The 20,085-nt window shown below is 52.5% G+C and overlaps 1 protein-coding gene across 1 annotated transcript in view; it reads right to left on the bottom strand.

The window, feature by feature from the left end:
• Positions 1-13,291: 13,291 nt before the first annotated feature.
• The window catches only part of SLC6A11 (solute carrier family 6 (neurotransmitter transporter), member 11), a 165,492-nt gene continuing 158,698 nt past the window's right edge, over positions 13,292-20,085 (bottom strand). Inside the window, exons 15-17 of the mRNA XM_008572990.1 lie at positions 19,776-19,876; positions 18,768-18,938; positions 13,292-15,730 (exon numbers count right to left, since the gene is read on the bottom strand). Of these exons, the coding sequence (XP_008571212.1) occupies positions 15,578-15,730; positions 18,768-18,938; positions 19,776-19,876 (425 nt within the window). The 3' untranslated portion in view covers positions 13,292-15,577. The remainder of the gene's footprint in view (positions 15,731-18,767; positions 18,939-19,775; positions 19,877-20,085) is intronic.

Genomic DNA, 20,085 nt, shown 5'->3' with positions numbered 1-20,085 from the left:
GGCAGACAATGCCACGATGTCCTTCCTGACCCAGGCAGAGGGCCTGTCCCTTGCAAAGGATGGTTCCAAGCATGGACCTGCTGGGGAGGGGAGATTCCTGATCCAGCTGCATCAGGGGTGGGGACAGGTCTTGGGGATTGTAAACCAGGTCCACAGACATTCTAAATGGCAGAACCAGAGCATCTGCTCTAACCTTACATGACAGACAAGGAAACAGGCGTGGGGAGAGGAGGGATGGCCCAAAGTTGTACAGTCAGCTGGGGGCAGACCCAGGGGCAGAATCCAGTCTCCTGACACTCAGTTTGATGCCTGAGCTACTGCACTGTCCCTCTTTCAGGGGAACAGGAGGCTTGCAATCCAGCAGACCTGGAGCTGTGTTCATTCATTCACTCATTTCCATGCATTCATTCATGCATTCATTCAGCACATGCTCACCAAGCACCAGCTACAGGCACTTACTAAAAGTGCCTACTGTGTGCTCTGGGTGAATAGAACTGCCTAAGCTGAGACCCTGCCTTCAGGGAGTCCTGCCTGGCTGGAAACACTGGATGAGCCCCGAGTGAGGGGCACAGAATTTCCATGCTGAGAGCAGCTGCAGATGGGGAGCTCACAGGCCTTGGGTGGATAGGGTTGGTTGTGCGTTGGTGCCCGGTGTGCCCTGTGCAAAGTTATAGTAGTGGAGACTGGTTAGTGCACTGGTAAGTGCCCGGCTGTGTCTCGGGGTTGAACGAGCTCACCTAAGGTGTGTGTGTGTGTGTGTGTGTGTGTGTGTGTGCGCGCGCGCGCGCGCAGCCCTTGCTGAGCTCTCCCCAGCAGCCATGATGGAAGCAGAGCTGGGGGGTGGGACCTGAATGGGAGAGAAAGAGAAGTGGAGGGCAGAAGAGAGAAGGATGCTGACTCCAACCTCCCTGCAGCCACCGAGATGCTCAGGCAGACCCCAGCGGGTGCCAGACAACCATTCCCCCCTCCAGGCTGATACTTGTCCCCTCCTCCCCCTCCCATGGGTGACCACCTTCTTCTCCCTCCTCCCACTACACCAGGGGTCTGGTGAGCACCAATTCTGACCCCTTCCCTCATGCTCTAATAGTTAAAACCACTTGTCAGGCAGATACAGGCCCCAGTAATGGAGCTCTGGCAAAGTGGGAACCCAAGAAGGTGTGTCCTTGGAGTAGGGCTGCCTGGGTTTCAGCCGGGCTACTGACAAGCCCTGGGGCAGACAAGAAAGAAAGGAGGGAAAGTCCCTCGAGCGCCCCCTCTGTGCCTGGCACCCTGGAGTGCCCACACTCCCTCCCCTGCTTAACTCTCACAGGGAGGACTTGCCATCATCAAGCCCATTCTACACACGTGGAGTCTGAGATTCAGAGAGGGGAAGGGGCTGGCCCACAGTCACACAGTAGGACAACACAGCGCTGAGACCTGAGGTTATCTGACCCCCAGGCTCCACACACGTCATTCCACCACATCTCTGTGGGCCTCGATTGCTCCATGTGTAAAATGAGAGGGTTGGAGCAGATAAGAAATAGTGAGCAGGTGTATCTTGCATGCCAGCTCTGATCCCGTTTGAGCTGCCTGAGCACTGCATTGAGAACACGGAGGCTGAGAAGCTGAGCGCCATAGCATGTGTGCTCTGTGTTAGCCGACTTTCTAAGGGTCCTGCCTCCTCTGACATTTGGCGCTAGGATGTGTTAAGCCACATCTCTAGTGACCTTGGGCAAGTCCCTGCTCATGTTGGAGGCTCCGATTCTCACTGTGCCTGACTTGGGAACAGCTTCCACGGGCCTCTTTGTGAAGGACAGAGCCAGCTGCTTCAGCCTCACTCTGCTCTACCTCTGCTGGTACCCTCAGCAGTGAGCAGCTGTTGCCTGGCAACAGGGGGGTGGGGGTAGGCTGGAGGGGTCTGTAGAATTCTGGAATCTGGGCAAACATCCTGCCTATCTCCCACATCCCACCCATGGGCCTTGGAGGCCCTGTGCCAACCCTGTGAGGATTCCCAGAGCCGTGGCCCAGTGCCAGGTCATGGGAGCCACACAGCTGAGTTCAAGCCCTGGCCTTGCTGGACGTGCTGTGAGACTTGTGACAGGTGGCCTCACCTTCTGGAGCATCAGTTTCTCTGTGTACAGCACGGTGGGTGGGAAACCATCCCAGCCTGGCCGAGTCACTGGGAGCATTACAAAGACGATGCGTGGGAATGCACCCTGGGAGTCTTAACCCCGGAGCCCCCTCCTCCCTCTGAGAGCTCATCTAGAAACACAGAGATTGGCTCAGATGGCCACTCCACATCCTAGGTGTGAAATTTGGGACCAAAGCCAGTCCCTGACTACCTAGTAAAGCTATGAGACCCATCATGCCTGGGGCCTGTGCTGAGCACTTTGCACACATTTGTGCCTTGAGTCCTCACAACCACCCTGGGAGGCAGGAACTAGCTTTATCTCCATTTTACAGATAGGGAAACTGAGGCTCAGAGAGGCCAGGGGACTTGCCCAGGGTCACACAGCCAGGAAGTGGCAGAACTAGGATTTGAATCCAGGCCCGTGTGACTTCAGAGTCTGTCCTCTTAAATCTGCCCCGACAAGGCCTTCCTTTGGTCTGTAGCCTCGTCCCTGCCCCCGAGTCTTCTCTGCTTCGTTCCAGGACATCAGGGAAGGACTTCTGAGGGCTTGTGTTTCCCTCTTCTTCTTCCTCAGGATCGTGACATTGGAGCCCCATTCCCAAACAGTGATGTTGGGGCCTTTGAAATACTCGGATCAAAGAGCTGCAGGGTAAGTTTCCTGCCTGGGCCTGTCCACAGAGAGGGTTGTTTCCTCAGGCCATTTGCAGAAACATCCTGGCCTGATGTGGCACTGGCAGCCCTCCTGGGTCTGATGAGAGAGAGATGCAGAGAGGGAGATGGACGGGGACCAGGGAAGCAGCCTGGGAGGGTGTGCAAAGGTGGGACGCAGGAGCAGAGGCAGTGGGAGAGAGGAGCCTGTGGGAGTGGGGGTGGAGGAGAAGGAGAGGGGAGGGCAGAAAAGGCAGGGAGACAGAGGAGGGAGCGGGAAGGCAGGAGAGAGAAGGTCTCAGAGCAGTAGAGAGGGAAGGAGAGAGCTGATCAGCACACTCCTTAGAAACCCCTGGGGGTGGCAGGGCCCTGCCAACCAGGAGTCAGAGGCTGCCCAGGACCCAGGGGCCAAGTGGAAAATCGAGTGAGAATTCCAGTCTCTGAGCCAGAGTTCTGGAGCCTCTGCTGCCATCAACAGGCTTTGGCTTAGGCTGCCCTGGATTCTGGGGACGAAGGCCAGGTCTCTACTGCCCCCTTGTTCCCCAGGAGGGCAGGGCTCCCTTGTCCTAGAGAACTACAGGCCCACCAGGTAGAGAGAAGGATCTAGGGCTCAGACCCAGAGCAGACATCCCCCCATGACCTCCGTCTGGGCAGATACACAGAACATTCTTGCATTCCTTCCTGCACAGGGAGCTCGCTACCCCCAGGCAGCCTGATCCCTCCCAGGACAGTTCCAGGAGGTGAGAATGGAGCTGTATCAAGCGATGAGTGGGAATGCACTAGAAGAAGGGAGAGAAGGTGCTCCCTGCAGGGGGCGGAGCAGCGATGCAAAGGCCCTCCAGTGCACAGCGCACAGAGAAGATGGGGCTGCAAGGAAGGCATTGGTGGTGTAACACGAGGCTGGAGAGAGGGCAGGGGCCTATCCCTGCAGAGCCTTGTAGGCCATAGTTTAATTCTTATCCTTGGCACAATGGGGAATCATTGATGGCTTAAGCTGGGAGGAGGGAGGGCTGGTGTTCAGATTTGCATTTCAGGAAGATCCTTCTATCTGATAAGTAGAAAATGGACCAAAGGGAGCAGAGTAACAGCAGGGGGTCCCGGGAGGAGGCTGCTGCAGCATCCAGGTGCAGGTGACGGGGGCTTGGGCTGGGGGTACCAGTGGGGGCGCAGAGGCCCATTTGAGAGTAAACAGATCTTGCAGATGGTGGCATTCAGGAGGGGGGTAATGAGGGAATCTGGGGGCAGAATTGACCGATGTCTGGGTTTTTGGCTTGGGCAACAAGATGGTGAGTTGGAGGGAGGGGCTTTCCCCCAAAAGAACCACTGACACTGTGGTGCCCACTGTCACCTGAACAGTGTCTTAAAATACTGATTCCCAGGCCCATCCAGGCCTATTGATTCCACATCTCCAAGCACGGAGTCCAGAATCTGCATTTTAAAAATGCGCTTCCAGGTTATTCCAAGAGTCAGTCCATTTGCGAGGGGCAATGGCCTAGAGTTGAAGGCACCCTGAGTTGACTCCCATTTTCTAGAGGAAGAAACAGGGCTCCCTTTCCAGGATCACACAGGACAAGCACAGTAAAAATGACTAGCATTCGACGTGTGATACACCGCTTGCATTTGTGGTTTCCCCTTAAGCTGGCAGCACAGCCTGAGCAGGCCATGGGGTGGTGGGAAGCACAGGCTTCTGCCTTGCACTGATCTCGGGACAGATCCTGGCATCACCGTCCCCTCATGGGAGATGCTAGGCAAGTCACATCATCTCTATGTGACTCAGGACCCTCACCTACAAAATGGGCACAAAATATGTGCCTCAAAAGATGGTGTGGTGTTTGCATGTGATAATGTGCCCAAGGCAAGTGTCATGTGCTCAGCGAAGGGATGCTCTAATTATGAAAGCTCAATCCCACCCCACTCAAGTACAGCCAGAGGCAGGAAAGGTCTGTGTGTGTGTGTGTGTGTGTGTGTGCACGCACACACGTGTGCCCAAGGTGTGTATGATGGGGTGTTTTGAATCTACTTCCCCTGGCCAATGACCTATCACAGTGTCCTGCCCCCATGACCTATGACAGTGTCTAAAAGCCCACCATTACAGCCACATTTCCCTAGGCACTATTTTGTTCAGCACTTTCCTGAGCCCAGAAGGATTTTGCAGAGGAGGAAGGAGAAGCCTGGCAGAGGGGAAAAGGTCTGCCAAAGTCCCATGGGGAGACACAGCCAGAATGAAGACCCCAGCTTGGGTGTGCTGAGCCACTTACTTGCCTGGTCTGGTGGCCCCTGGATGGCAGTGGGGGCTGTGGTGGGAAGTAGGAGCATGCAGAGCCTGGGGAGGGGGCTGGGCGATGCTCTTGCCATAATCAAAGCGCAATCAGCCCTAATCAGCGTGTTCTTGAAATAGACCCAACTGGATGGGGGAAGCGAGCAGCGCCTGGGTTTGTATAGTGGCAATCAGAGGGAGGCAATTTTAGATCCACGGAAACAACAGCTCTTTGTCCCAGTGCCCAGGGACTCTGCCGAGCTCTGCGGAGCCTGCTGCGGCTTGGAGATAAAAACACCCCATCAGGTCTGCAGCTGCCCAGGCCCAGGAAGGGAGGCATTGGAGCAATAGGTCCAGCTGCCTCCAGGCTGAAGTCCAAACTCTTTTACACCTTGGCTGAGCACCTACTGTGTGCTGGGTGCACGGACAGCTGCTGCTCTGTGAGAGGTGGGCTCTGTTTTGCAGGGGAGGGGATGGAGGCCCAGAGAGGTTGGGCTTGCCCAAGGCCACTCAGCTGGTAAGTGGGATGTGAATGTGGTCTGTCTGACTCCATGGTTTGTCTATTCTTCTTATGGGGGAACATCAGGGCTAGGAGACATTGTCCTGGGGTAACATAAGCCAACACCCTGATGGAGCTCCCAGGTCTCGCAAATTGTAGAGGAGGCAAAGAGAGTCGCAGGGAGGTGAAGGGACTTGCTCATGGTCACCCAGATGGTATAAGTGGTAGAGTCATGATTCAGACCCACCTCTTTGAGATGCCCACACTTGAAATCACTAAGCTGTGGCTTCTTCAAAGGCCCAGCCACCATCTCCAGGAGGTCTTCTCTACCAATCCTGGTTATCATGGAGCTGTTTACAGCTGGGTGGAAGACACTGCAGGTTTTTTGGTGACCCAGCATCATCTCCCTTCCGTTGGTGCTGGCACCCCCATTTCCCTTTGGGGTGACAGCTCTCAGGCAGCAGAAAAGCTCCCTGACAGCGGGCAGTGAGTGAGGTGGGGAGGGCTTAGGCTCAGGTCCACCCAGCCACTAACAGGTGACAGGGTGTGAAATGCCTTCTCACAAGGTGATGGCAGCTAGCAGGTGTGAAATGCCTCATCCCATCAGAGGAGCCAGGCAGGGCAGGAGGCCAGCAGGAGGCCAGCGGTCCAGGTGATGGCAGAAGGTGCAAGCAGAGATGGAGTGAGGTGAGTGGATTTGAGAGATTTAGAGGAGGAAGAACCAGCGACACTCTGGCCGACTGAATGTGCAGAGCCAGGTTTTCTCACTTGACCAGCTGGCCCCAAACCTGTCGTCATGACTCCTCTCCTCCTGTACTTTCTTCTAATCTACCAGCAAATCCTGTCATTCTACTTTCAAAATATGCCCAGAATCAGATCACATCTCCCTGGCACAGCCACCGTCATCTCTCTCCTGGATTACAACAACCTCCTCACTGGTCTCCCTGCTTCCACCCAAAACCCCATAGCAGCCAGAGCGGTCTTACTGAAACAGAAATCAGGCACGTCCCTCTTCTGCTCAAAACCTTCCCTCATCCTCTCCCACCCACCCTGGCCCCCAGGTGCTCTGTGATCCACCCTCCAATGCTCTCACCTCATCTTCTGCACTCTGCCCTTGTGCACCTCGCTGCAGCCACCGCGGCCTCCTAGCTGCCCTCGAACACTGCAGATGAGCACCCGCCCCAGGGCCTTTGCACAGGCTCCCTCCCTCGCCTTCTCGGTGAGGCCTTCCCTGACCAGCCCATTTAAAACTCCAACTCCACCTCCATATCCCTGGTCCTCCCTCTACCTCGTTCCCACTTTATTATTAGCTAGATTATTTATTGTCTTCTGCCACAATGTATATTTTTACCTTTTAAAATGTTCATTGCCTTGTCCCCTCCCACGAGAATGCAAGCTCCCTGAGGGCAGGGTCATAGCGGATGCTCAATCAGTATCTGCTGAAGGGAGTGGTTGGAGGGTGGTATCATTTACTGAGATAGGAAGAAAGACTGGGTGGGGGTGGAGGTTGGAGGAGTTGAATTCAATTGGCAAAGATGAGTTTGAGGCGCCCGAATGGACATCCAAAAGGAGGGATCCAGAAGGCAGATATGCAAGTTCATACCTCAGTTTCCTAATCTGTACATTGGGCTAGTAATTCAAGCTCCCTCAATGGGCAAGTGTGGGGGTTACTAGCCCAGCGTGGAGATGAGACAGCAGCAATGGCAGTACTTAGCACACCGTCAGCCGTGAACCAAGCCTGGCTCCCTTGCTTGCTTGCTTCCCTCTCTCCTACAACAGCTGTGACACATGACAAGCTGGAAGCCGCTGAAATGCCCATAAATGTGGGGAGTAATGTGGCCCAGAGGAGGGTCCTGCTCCGTTTGCTTCTTCCACAGCTCCCAGGGGAGACCGAAGCCTGAGGACTGAAGAACTGTTTGCTGCGGTGGCCATGCCTTCTCTTCCCTTCCTTCTTTCCTGGCCATTTCTTTCAACCCTATGAGAATCCTTTTTCTTTCCCTCAGAGCCTTTATGTAAACCAACCTCTTGGTGGTGAGGAATTTTTTAAAAAACGTTTATTGATCTTGGCTTTTGGAATATAAAAGCAATAGATGTTCTTTGTTTAAAAAATTAGATGGTGCAGAAAACAAAGGAGAAAATAAAAATCAGCCAAACTTTATCACCTGGTGGTAACTGCCATCAACATTTTAATGTTTGGCCTTCCCCTCTTGGTTCTGTGTGTCCAACTAGGTTTGGGGCAGTACTATAGGACAGATGGAGCGAGGCAGAGCTGGCGGGTCAGTGCCCCAAGGGGCTGTCCTGGGCGCCTCACACCTTAGCACTATTTCCATGTTCACCTGGCCACACCCCCCTGAAAACTTAAATATTTTCAATAATCATCTTTCCTATTTATTTGGAGAGTTACAAAACAAATGCCATATAGCTATAATCTCATTTAACCCTCGGAATAACCAAAAGAGTGAGTTCCCGTGATTAGCCCCATTTTACAGATGAAGAAACTGAGGCCCAAAGAGGTAAATTATCTTTGTTCAAAGCACGTAGCAAGTTCAGAACTAGGACACAGGTCTTATGCCAGCTGAGGCCCTTCTGACTATCATCCTGAGAAGAGTGGCTTGTAATGACAGCCACATTTTTCCTGCGTGCCAGATGCTCAGCACACACCATCATCCCATTTAATCCTCTCAACATCCCTGCCAGAGGGGCTTATTGTCTCCATTTGTACAGATGAGGAAATTGAAGTCAGACAGGTAAAGTCACTCACCCAAGGTCACACAGCTGGGGAGTGGGAGAGTTAGGAACTTAACAGGGATGTGCCTGGCTGTTGGGGTCGTGCTGCAAACACAAGGTAGGGATGGGTGAGGTGAGAGGATGAATTACACCCTTTTGTCAAGGGCAGCCTTTCTGTCTCTCATCTGGGCACTTTGGGTGGGACCTTCGGACCCTGTATTCTCAAGGACCGGTTCAAGCTCCAGTTCTGACCTCACTGGCCGGAGCCTGGAGCACACACAGGGAGGGGGCTTGGGTTTAGCAGCACTGCCACCTGGTGGTTGATTTGCTGCCACCAGAGACAGGATCTGCCACCTACCTACCTGCCTGCCTGAGTCCAGGACTCTGGCTGGAAGGACAGTGATAAAGGGGAGAGAGGCCAGGGGCTCATTCTTCCCTGCTAGAGACCCAGACCAAGCCAATAGTTGCCTGGTATAAGGAAAAAAACTGCTTGGTTTTGAATTCCAGCTCAGTCATGTGACACTGGGCAAGTTCTTCTACCTATCTCTCTGAGCCTGTTTGTACATTTGTAAAATGGGAATAAATCACAGTTGCAGTGGTTGTTTTGAGGCTTATGAAAAATACCTGACCTTATCCCAGGTGCATGGTAGGTGCTCAATTCTCAATTGGGGACCAATAAATAATACTTGTTTTCACTCTAGTTTCCTCTGTCTCTTCTGTCCTCCATCTGACCAGGGGCTCCCACAGATCAGGCCCAGGTTCCCTTGTTAGGCTTCCCCTAAATCTCCCACCACTGGTGGGGCCCAAATTTCTGCTCAGATTGGGCTACAAGAGCCTCATCACTCCAAAAATGGTTGGCTTGGAAAGACACTCAAAAGAAGGGCAGAGAAAATTCCCAGGAGAATAAGAAAAGCTGAGTGTTGGCCAAACCCAGGTGAGGGATCTCCAGAAAAGCTGGGCCTGCACCAGCCTAGGAAGGTCAAGGTCATGGAGTCCTTGGCCCATGCTTGAGCCACCTGCAGCATCCTGAGGTTTGCAGCTCTGGCTGGGCCTGTCCATCACTGCCAGTGGGAACCTGACCTCTTCATTCACAGATACTTCAGCTCCTCGGTCTCTGCTTCCACTTTCCCTCCTCTCCTTTCCTGCACCCTGCAGGGTGCTCTACAGAGGCAGAGTTCTCAAAAGGTGACCTCAGGAAGGCTGGGTGGCCATAATGCCCCCCAATAATGACCAAGGGCCCTCATGTGTTTTACAGCCCTGATGGCCCTAAGTCTTAAATGCTCCTCAACGATCTTCCATTTTCCTCGATAGCCCCCTATAACTCTCATACCCTCCTGCCACTCTCAACCCCTCACACCACCAAATGGCTCCATCACTCTTGATGGTCCCACATAGTTCTACTGCATCCCCAGGACCTTCCAACAGTTTTCAGGTCTCCAGGGGCATTGGTGGTCCCTTCCACTCTCAATGCTTCTCACTGGTCCCAAACATCCTCTTGTCCCACTCAGTGAACCGCCCCAGTGGACTTCTATCATTTCTGGGAAACTATGGAGGCTTCCAGAGGCCTCCAGTGTCACCAAAGGCATTTCAATGCCCCTGAAGACCCTCGGGCCTCCCCCACATGGCCTCCATTACTATCCGAAGATTCTCCATGGCCTTGAATGACCATCAATGCTGATGGCTGTGGTGATTCTCAGCAGCTTCCAAAGGTGATGTGATGGTTCATTTTATGTGACATCTTGATTGGGCTATGGGATGCCCAGAAAGATGGTAAAACATTGTCTCTGGGTATGTCTGAAAGGGTGTTTCTGGAAGACATAAGCATTTGAATCAGTAGGCTGAGTAAAGACCACCCTCATAAATGTGGGTGGGCATCACCCAATCCTTTGAGAGCCCTTTCATGTGTTACCTCCCCCTCAACTACCTTGTGAGTAGTAAATCAAACAGGCAGAGAAAGAGCAAATTCACTCTCTCTCTGCTTGAGCTGGGACATCCATCTTCTCCTTCCATTGGACATCAGTTCTCAGGCCGTTGGGCTTGGACTGAAACTACATCTCTGGCTTTCCTGGGCCTCCAGCTTGCAGAAGGCAGATCATGGGACTTCTCAGCCTCCATAATCACATGAGCTAATTCCTTATGATAAATCTCTTTATATATCTATATCCTATTGGTTGTTTCTCTGGAGAACCTTGATACAGGTGGTCCATGGGAAAAACATGGGCCTTGCGGCCAGACACACCTGGGACTGTTACCCCAGTCCTGCCACTTTCCAGCTCTGTGACCTCCAGTGGCTGACTTTCCTCTCTGAGCCTATTCCCTCATTGGTAGAATGTGAATACCACACCAACCCACAAGGTAACTGAGAGGACGGTAACACACATGAAAGGGCCTGGTATGGTTTCCAGCACTGAGTAGGTCTTCAACGCCTATTTATTGTCTTTCCCATGGCTACCCACTCTGGGGCAAGCTGGGAACTCATTCAAGCCTCTGCTCCTTGAAGAGACTTGCACCAGGTGCCATCTCTGATGAGCATGGTGTTACCTGACTCCCTTCCTCTGTCAGAGAGACTGGGGAGGGGTCACCCCAGCCTCATAGCACGTGAAGTTGCATGAGGGATTAGAAAAAGTAGGTAAGGGAGGAGGAAGACTGTTTTCTAACACACTCCCACAAGACATCTTTCTGTTTCTATCATTGCTCAGGCTGTTCTCTGACCTAATTCCTTGCATCCTTCAAGATACAGCTTGAGTCCCACATCCTTGGTTAAGTGGCTGGGTACATAGGCTCTATTTAGACCCAGCAAACCTTGATTCAAGCCCAGTTCCTCTACCTGCCAAGAGGTATATCTGGTATCTCTTTGGGCAAATTATTTACAGTTCTTGAGCTTTAGAGTCCTCATATGAAAAATGGAATAACACTTACCTTTTAGACTTGTGAGGCTCTGATGAGGTAAAGTGGGCATGACACCCAGAACTCAGTAAGTGCTCAATACACAGTGCAGCTTATTCCTGTTCTGGGCATTCCCTGAGCACTTGGTCCTTGGCACATTCTGCCCTGTAGTTTCTTGTGGAGTGATTCTGACACTTCAGCTAGCCTGGAAGCTTGGAGAGAGGTACATGTGCTACTCCTCCCAGAACCCCCACCCCCCAAGTGTACCTTATTTAAAAGTGAGAGAGGCAGAGAAGTTGCCAGAATTGGCAACAAAGACTGACTTTTCTCCCTAACGGGTAATGAGGTACCCAAGTTCATTTGCTTTTTGAGATGGTGCAGGGAACTGATTATGCAATGGGCATACAGAGTTCTAGGGAATCTTGGGCCAGCTATGCTCTCTTTTTCTCCCACTTCTTCACTATCCTACTGATGGCTAAGGTGAGGCTCAGAGAAGTGGATAGACTTGCTCAGTGCCACACTGCAGAACTCAAACTGTTTGGAGAAGGCTGGGAGCAGGAAGGCAGAACAGATTCTCCCCATGAACTTGCCTCTGTCCAGAGGGGTGTGAACACTTTTCCCCTTGATTGAGAAGAGCAGAAACACTCAACAGAAGGGGCTGTTCCACTTGTCTCAATATCCCTAGTCCTAAGTTCAGGCACGGAACATGGAACCTTCAGTAAAGACCTGCTGAGTGCATGAAAGGACCCAATTTTCCAAAGTATGCAGTTCTCAGCAAGAAGTGCCTGCTCTTTGGTGCCTGATACCCTCCATCATACCACAGGAAACCTCTTAGGCCTGAGGTAGCCCTTAACATACTTCCAAAGCTCCCCTCCCCTTCTTTTTTTTTTTGGTAGTGTCTAGTAGGGCTAGGCTGCAGAGTCATACTTGGCCAGCAGGAGTCACTAAGCACACACTGCAGCCTGCAGGGTCTACTGGGCAAATTAATGCCTTCATGTTACCAATTCTGTAGGCTCAAAGGTCTGCAAATTAGGTTTCCTGGGAATAAGTGAAACCCACATTTCTGTGACCCAGCCTCTTGTCTTGCTGCTGAGCTGCATAAGGCAATGCACTTTCAGACACAAGGACAGGCACTGGCAGGGGCAGGTGACTGCATCAGTCCCTGTGGCTCTCTGAAGCTATGAAGTACTCAGGGGCCCTCTGTGGATCAAAGACATTTTCTAAATTCTAGAACTCTGTGGGATGCTTTCCCTGTGAGCAGGCATTATCACCTCAGAGAGGGTAAGAGGCCATGACAGATCTTACTGTACCATGGGCTGGTGGAACAAAACACAGTCTGTGGTTTCAAGTGGGTGTTTGGAAATCTCAGACACAAATTTAGAGATCAAATTCTGAGCAATATCCCCAATACTTTCCAAGCTTAGGCACTATTCATTCAGGATAATGATGACCAGTGTAAATACAGAGCTTTAGCACTCATACTCAGAGCTCATGGGGTCCTCATCATCACCATGCGTTTGAAACAGGAGAAATTATCCCCATTTTAGAGATGAGGAAACTGAGGCTGGCAAGGGCAGATGCTGGAGCCTAAACCAAAGCTGCACACTCCAAACCCTCACCTCTTTCTGCTCCACTTTACCTGCCTCAGATGTGAGCTTTCTGACAGTTGTTGCTGCCACTGTGACTACCGCTGCTTTCTTTGGGCCTCACAGCATGAATGCAGGAAGGCCAGTGATTAAGAAACAGGGCTCTGGGGTCAGACAAACCTGAGTTCTCTTTCTGGTCCTGCTGTTTACTGGCTGTGTAACTGTGGGCAAACTGCTTGACTCCTCTGTGTCTCAATTTCCCCTATCTATAAAGGAGGGAAAGTAATAAATAAATAAAGTGGAGAAGTGCCTCCTTCACAGAGTTGTTGTCAGGATTAAAGAGGTGACTTTCGTAAAGCGCCTGGCACATACTACATGGATAGTGAATACCTGGACAAGAGGAAGCGTGGGCTCTTAAAACACCACTGTTTTTATCTGCTTCTAGTTTCTAACACTGTGTTGAGACTGCAACCTCCAAATAAGGAACCAAGATGGTTTTGCAGGCATATCATGAAGGGATTAAAAAAACAGGAAGAAACCCTCCCCGAAACACCACCCTGCTGGGAACAACCACACAATTGTTTGTTTGTTTCTTTAATTTTTAAAAATGAGTAAGCAGACAATCTTGTGCCCTTTGAATGCCCGATAAAAACGTTCATTATGCAAAACAGTACAACCTTTTTCATTTTTTAATAATACTGTAAATATCTCAGAAAGGATGTATTGTTTCTAATGAATATCAAAAATGTCATCATGATGACATGTCCTCCCCGGCCCCATGCTGCCCTCCCCACCCCCCAAAGTTATCCAAATACTAGTAGGAAATTACAAAAAACAGAAAATAACAATCCTACCTCCGCCTTGCCCCATGAGTAGTGTTAAGCGAGTCAAGTGCCACGTGTACAGTGCGTGGTAGCAACAGACCGTGAAGGTTGTGCACCCACGAGACAGTTGGTGGTGCAGGACCATAGCAGCAGCGTGGGAAGCCTCCCTCCCCGGGGCCTGCTGCGAGGAGTGCGGTCCAGGGCGAACACAAGCAGGGGGCTCAGCCCAGGCCTGGATCTTCCTGGGTCCGCCGGGCCAGATGGCTCAGGGAGACGCAGGACTTCCCGAGAGGAGGGCGGTGGCCTGTTCATGAGAAGCCGGGCAGGCCTGGGCTCTGAGCAGCGAGGGGGCCCTGCACCAGGCATCCCGACCAGCCCAGGGAGGTGCTGGGCATCCCTCTTGGCAAACTCAAGCTTCACATGGGGGCTGGCCACAGCAGAGAAGCTGGGAGCTTGGAAACTTTTGGGTAAATCGAACACATAGGTCCCCTACAGGAACTAAAGCCTTGGTTCAGAGAAAGCATGTATCTCCACCAAATAAAATTGGGAAACTAAAGAAAAATGAAAAAGAATTTACCTTCCCTCCCCCCAAATAGCTCAGAAACTAAGGCAGAGGCTTGATGTAAAATCCTATTAAAACAGAAGAGAGAGATCAGCTAGAGAGGTCTGAAGCCAGGCCGGGGTGGGTGTGGGGCAGCGTCGGCCTCCCCGCAGACTCCAGGTCCACACAAAGGGCAGAGCTGCAGGCTGCCCAGTTGTCCCCACAGGAAGAGCTGAGGCTTCTCAGCCCCTGGTGACAGAGGCAGGTGCAATGGTTCCCAAAGGGAAGAGAGGAAGCCTGCACACAGGATCTGCCAGGGACAGGAAGGATGGGGAGGGAACTGAGAGATAGGAAGGTGGGGGTGGGAGGAGGGCAGGGGACAGCAAGAGGGAGAAGAGGTGTCTGGGAATGGAGAAGGGGCCTTAGGATGGAAGCAGGCTCTGGACCCCAGGGAAACTCCTCTCCATGGGAGGCTGGAGGAGAAAACCAGTCCCCATGGCAACTCTAGCCAGCCCTGCTGAGGACAGGACGAGGACAGTGAGACAGAACTGAGGGTGACAGTGGACGACCAGGAGACTAAGGAAGACCAGATGGGAGGAGCCCTTGCCATGGAGGCTGAGGACTGGTGGGTCTCCAGAGAAGGGGGCTGCTCACGGACGAAATAAAACTAGAGTTCTGGAAAAAACACAAACTACCTCCACATCGTTTCCATGATAAACTTGGTTTTAAATAAGCAGGTGGGGATGGGGGTACAGTGAGGAGGGCAGAGATTATTGCCTGCAAGTCTTCAGAAGAAGCCAAGATCAACAGAAGGTCTGTAAGCCAGCAAGGCATACAGAGAATCCCAAGAGATCATCCAATCCAACCCCTCCCCCAATTTAGGAGATGGGGAAACTGAGGCCCAGGGAAGGGAAGGGAGTGCCAAGGTCACTTAGTGGGATCAGGGCAGGGGGGCCTGCAACCCAGGAGTCCTGAGTCTGGCGGGACTTTTTCATGTCTGCTATGTGGCCTCGCTGTCGGCAAACCCACAGGCAAGGTCTGAAGAAAAAACTCTGCCTTGACGCCTGCAGGAGGGCGGCTGCGGAGTGTCAGGGATAAGCATGGGACATGGAAGGTCAGTTAAAAGGCTGGCAGAGGACAGCATGGCTCCCCACCCCACCTCCCCCAGAGCCCAAGTATAAAAGTTTTACAATATTGTACACTTCTTCCCGACCCCTAGAAAACACTGATTAAAACCATCCTAGGATAAGATGACGTTGCTAGTCACTGTACAGTCATCTCTTTGTAGTGGTTATGTCCACGACAATTGGGGGTGAGGAGGAGGATGTGCCTTTAAACCAGTGTACAGTGGCCAACCTTAAAATTAACTTGTTAATAAATCCTGTGCAAAATGAGCAAGCCCCTACCGTTAGGTGAAGTACACGTTTCAGGAATTCATTTATATACACGGGAGGTGGGAAGGAAGGGAAGGAGAGGCGTCCCTGGTGACCGGCGGTTGCTCAGAAGTGCGTCTCCTTCTCTGTGATGGTCGCGATGGTGCCGTCGCCCTTGAGTTTGGCATCATAGTCATTGACTGTCACTGTCCGTGGGCCTGCCCCAAGCTTGCCCCGCATTTTCAGATCGGCACTGGGGATTGTCAACTTCCGAAATTTCTAGATGGTTGGAGAGGAGGAGAAGGGTTCTGAGAGGGTGGCCAGGGTCCTGGGGTCTGCCTTGGCTGGGCCCCTCTGCAGGGATGCACGCCTCGGCACTGCAGACTCAGACCGAGGGTGAGGCCCCAGCTCAGCCACTGATAGCTCTGTCCTGGATGATGGGTGGACCTTCCTGGGTCTCAGTTTCCTCCTCTGGAAAATGGGACAGTGGATATCCCTACTCCTGGCGTAGGATGAGGAGCAAGGAGATGGCATGAGGCAGGTGCCCGGGACTCGAGGGCCGGAGTCAGGCCAACTGCCTTGTCCCTTCCCTCTGGTGGAGACTTGGAAGCTGCAGTCTGCATTGCTGCTCAGCCACTCTCTAGCTGTGCTGAGGTGCACTTTCCCTTCTGTGAAATGGGACAACAGGCCTGCCTTGAGTGGCTGCTGTGGGCGGGTGGTAAGAAACTGCTAGTGTTGTTTATAGGATGATTTCTGGGTACACAGGGGCCTTTCACACACTGGGGATGTCATTGTGCTGCCACCGTCCAGGGGAATGTGGAGAGTGTGCCATGCGCTTCATGTGCTGTACTCAAAGGAAGAGCATGATCAGTAATCCCAGCACTTACAGCCTCGGGCCGCCTTGCCAAGCGCCTCCACTGGGCTGGGCACCAGCGGGACAGCAGAGGTCATGTAGAGTCCAACTGCAAGCTCCTGGTGCCCCAGCCCTGCCTCTCAGACTGGAGGGGTCCCCTGACCCACAGCTGTACTCCCCGGCTCCCCACGGGAGAAGACACTGGGGCCAGGATTTAGGAGTCCCTTTCTGGGCATAAACCCCTTCCTGAGGAAGTCTGCAAAGACTTGTGGGTGGCTAGTTGCTTGTGGTCAAGGTTCTGTCTTCTTTTTCAGATCCTGCCCTGCCCAAGAGGCTGAACCTACATGGTCTGGGTAGGATTAACAGGCACCTTCTGTGTGCCAGGCTCCTGACACAGACCAGGCTCCACCACCTAACATGCAACCTCTCTGTGGCTCAGTTTCCTCATCTGTAAAAGGGAATAATAGTGGTACCTGCCTTCTAGAGTTGTCACGAGGCTCCGATTATTCGACCTAGCACAGCATTAGCATTACCTTCTCCTGCTATGATCCATCCTCAGAGCAATTCTTTGAGGCAGGTGCCGCTGTCCCCATTTCCTCTTCCAGTCCCTTCCCGTCAGCGGCACCTTTGTGGGAACTGAGGCTCAGGGAGGTGAACTAGCCGGCACAAGTTCTCTAGGTAAGGAAGCCTGGAAACCGAGTCTGATCACCTCTGCAGAATCTGCTAATATGCCCTGCCGTCAGAGTCGGCAAGTATGTGAGCTTAGGGAGATGGATGGAGCTTAGGAAAGTAGCCTCCCCACCCCACCCCCTCCCCAGGCCTGAGATAATCTCTGGGGGATTTGTCAGGAGACACCAGGCATTTCTGAATACCAAAAGACCACCTGGAAGTCCAGGCAGGGGATTTCCAGTGTTCGAGGTTTTAAGGACCCCGGTCAGCTCCCCTTTTGCCCGGGATCAGGACAAACCGGCTGCCCTTGACAGACATTCCCTGCAGGCACCGAGGAGCCTGACTTGTTTTGGGGCATGAGCGGGCTGTATTCGAGGCTATTTCTGGATCCAGGCGCCTCGGCGGGCAGGTGGGCTGGATGAAGCCAACTCTGAGCTGGAACTTGCATTCTGGCTTCTGCACACACACCCCACTCCCATCTCCCTCTAGCCTTGGCCTGGGAGACAAAGATCAACTCCTATGATCCCTGGAGTGTGGCCCTGGGGCAGAGGCAGGGTCCCCTCAAAGGAATGCAGCCAGTCCAGCAGGGGAAGGTGAGGCAGCAAAGCTCAGGGGACAAGACCTCAGACTCCAGAGTGTCTGCTCCATCTCCCAGAAGCTGTGTGATCTTGGGCAAGTTGCTTCACTTCTCTGTGCTTCAGTTTCCTCCTCTGTGGAGACAAAGAGAGTCTCCGCCTCACGGATTGCTACGAGAATTAAATGACTTAGTATTTGTAAACTGCTTAGAACAGTCTCTGCAGTCTGATGAATAAGCAGGAGCTGACCTGACCATGTGAGCCACCAGCAGGTCGGGGAGAGGGGAGAGCAGGTGGTCTGGAGTCAGATGGACTTGGGTTAAAATCCAGTCTGCTGACCAGAGACCACATACCATATGGATCCACTGGTAGGAAATGTCCAGAACAGGCAAATCCATAGAGACAGTAGATTGGTGGTTGTCTGGGGATGGGAACAGGGCTTAACTGTGAATGGGCATAATGGGTCTTATTAAGGTCACAAAAATGTTCTAAAACTGATTTATGGTGATGATTGCACTACACAGAAAGTTATATAAAATTATCTAATTGTACACCTGAAATGGGTGGATTTTATGATAGATAAAACATACTTTGTTTAAATTGTTTAAAAAATTTGGTCTGCTAACTTTTGGCTATGCGATCTTTGGCAAGTGACTTCATTTCTCTGAGCCTCAGTTTCCCTCACCTGTTAAAGGCAGAAAATGATGCCTGTTACCCCCGTTTGCTCTGAGGACCACTGGAGATACAGAAGAAGAGGAGCCTGGCACAGTGGTGATGACATGACAGGTGTTCCCCAAACGTCTGAACGAATAGAATTAACAGAACAGTAACAGCTAACACTTGGGTACCCTCCGGGCCAGGTCCTGGTCTAAGTGCTTTCCCTCTTATGAACTCACTGAGTCCTCACAACCTCTGTAAGTTAGGTACTGCTGTTATTCCATTTTACAGGCAGGGAAACTGAGGCTGAGCTCATAGAAACTGGCTCAGCCCCGAAGCCTCACAGAAATGCCTCCAGCACAATAGTAACAATGGATACCTGCTGGAGAGGAGCTGGCCACAACTTCCCTGCAAGACAGGTGGGCACATTTTCATCCTGCCCATTGTCCAGATGAGCAAGCTGAGACCCGCAGAGGTGCTGGGACTTGCCCGTGCTCCCCAGCCCTCTAGGGGCAGAGCCAGGCCAGTATCTCCCTCGGCCCCTCCTCCAGGGCTGTCTCACCTCGGGCAGCGTCCCCTCGGTCTTCCACACCTTGATGAAGATCCAGAGTGGGATGCAGAGCATGGAGGACAAGGCCATGAGCCAGCCAATGCCATAGCCCCAGGCCGGGTAGGTGTAAACATTGTTATACTTGAGTGGCTTGTACTTGACCAGGAAGAAGATGAAGATGCCCTGCAGAGAGAAGGGAGAGGGCTCCCTGGGGGATGGCCTTCAGCCCTGCTGGACCAAGCCAGGCTCAGGCTCGGAGAAGCAGGAGGCCAGTGGGGGAGAATCGGCCCCATCTGACAGCCCCATGAGAGGTGAGACCCTGCCCTGGGGCACCATGAGCTTGAGGCAGAACCACCGTAGGCCCGTCCCGGAAGCCTGTCCCCCAGGCATCAGACACACAGGGAATGCGGCCCTGAGTCCCAGACTCCAGTGCCCTGGGCCTCACCAGGGCTGTGAGACCCTCCCTACCCACCCGCAGGAGCCTCTCCCCCAGCTTCAGCCCAGTTAAAAATTTTTCTTTTCTCCCAGCTACTTCTCAGGGCTGTTCTCAAAGCTGCCTTTCAGAACGATGATGGTCTGTGAAGATGTTTTGAGATGCTTCCAGTGTTAGGACAGAGGGCGACAGGGCTGCATTTTTATTAAATGTTGGTTCACAAAGGCCCCTCTGTGGTCTGGTCTCAGGGGCCGAGCATGGGCCCCGATGTCACCCTTAGTGCTGCTGCCTTCACAGTTCACAACCAAGCATCATGTCCTCACTCACATAACCCTTGGCCCCCACGGAGGCAGACCCCAGTGCCCAGTTTGCACATACAAAATCTGAGAAGGTAAATGACTTGTTCATGGTCACACAGCGAACTGTGGCAGAGCTGAGATCCAAGTGAGGCCTCCCTCACCAAGCTCAGAGCCTATGCCTGTGACCCCAGCTTTGCAAGTGTCAGGTGGCTTAGACCCAGGGGGACATCAGGATAGGTCGGTGGGTGGGTGGTCAGGGTTGGAGGTGGCTTCCAGTGGGGTCCTTACCGCACAGATCCCAGGGGTCACGACCTTCCAGCACCACTTAATGAGCAACAATGGCCGGTAGCCAATCATGTCTTCGATGTTATCATAGAACCGGTTGCTTCCTGCCCGGAATAAATCAGATGGGCACACACACCACAGAGAATTTCTGTACAAGACTCAGAGGAAAGGTGAGTAGTGTTTGCTTTCCCCCACCCGAGACAGAAGAATTGCAGCAGGGACCTTATTCACTGCTTAAGACAGCTACCGAGACCTTGCATGCGCGAGGTTTCAGAATAAACTGCCGTAGGAGGGATTCCCGATTGCTGATGAG

The sequence above is a fragment of the Galeopterus variegatus genome, unplaced genomic scaffold (assembly GCF_000696425.1).
Source record: "Galeopterus variegatus unplaced genomic scaffold, G_variegatus-3.0.2 Scaffold862, whole genome shotgun sequence".
Taxonomy (NCBI): domain Eukaryota; kingdom Metazoa; phylum Chordata; class Mammalia; order Dermoptera; family Cynocephalidae; genus Galeopterus; species Galeopterus variegatus.
Note: the sequence above shows the minus strand (reverse complement) of the source record. Positions and strands in the feature narration are given on the sequence as shown.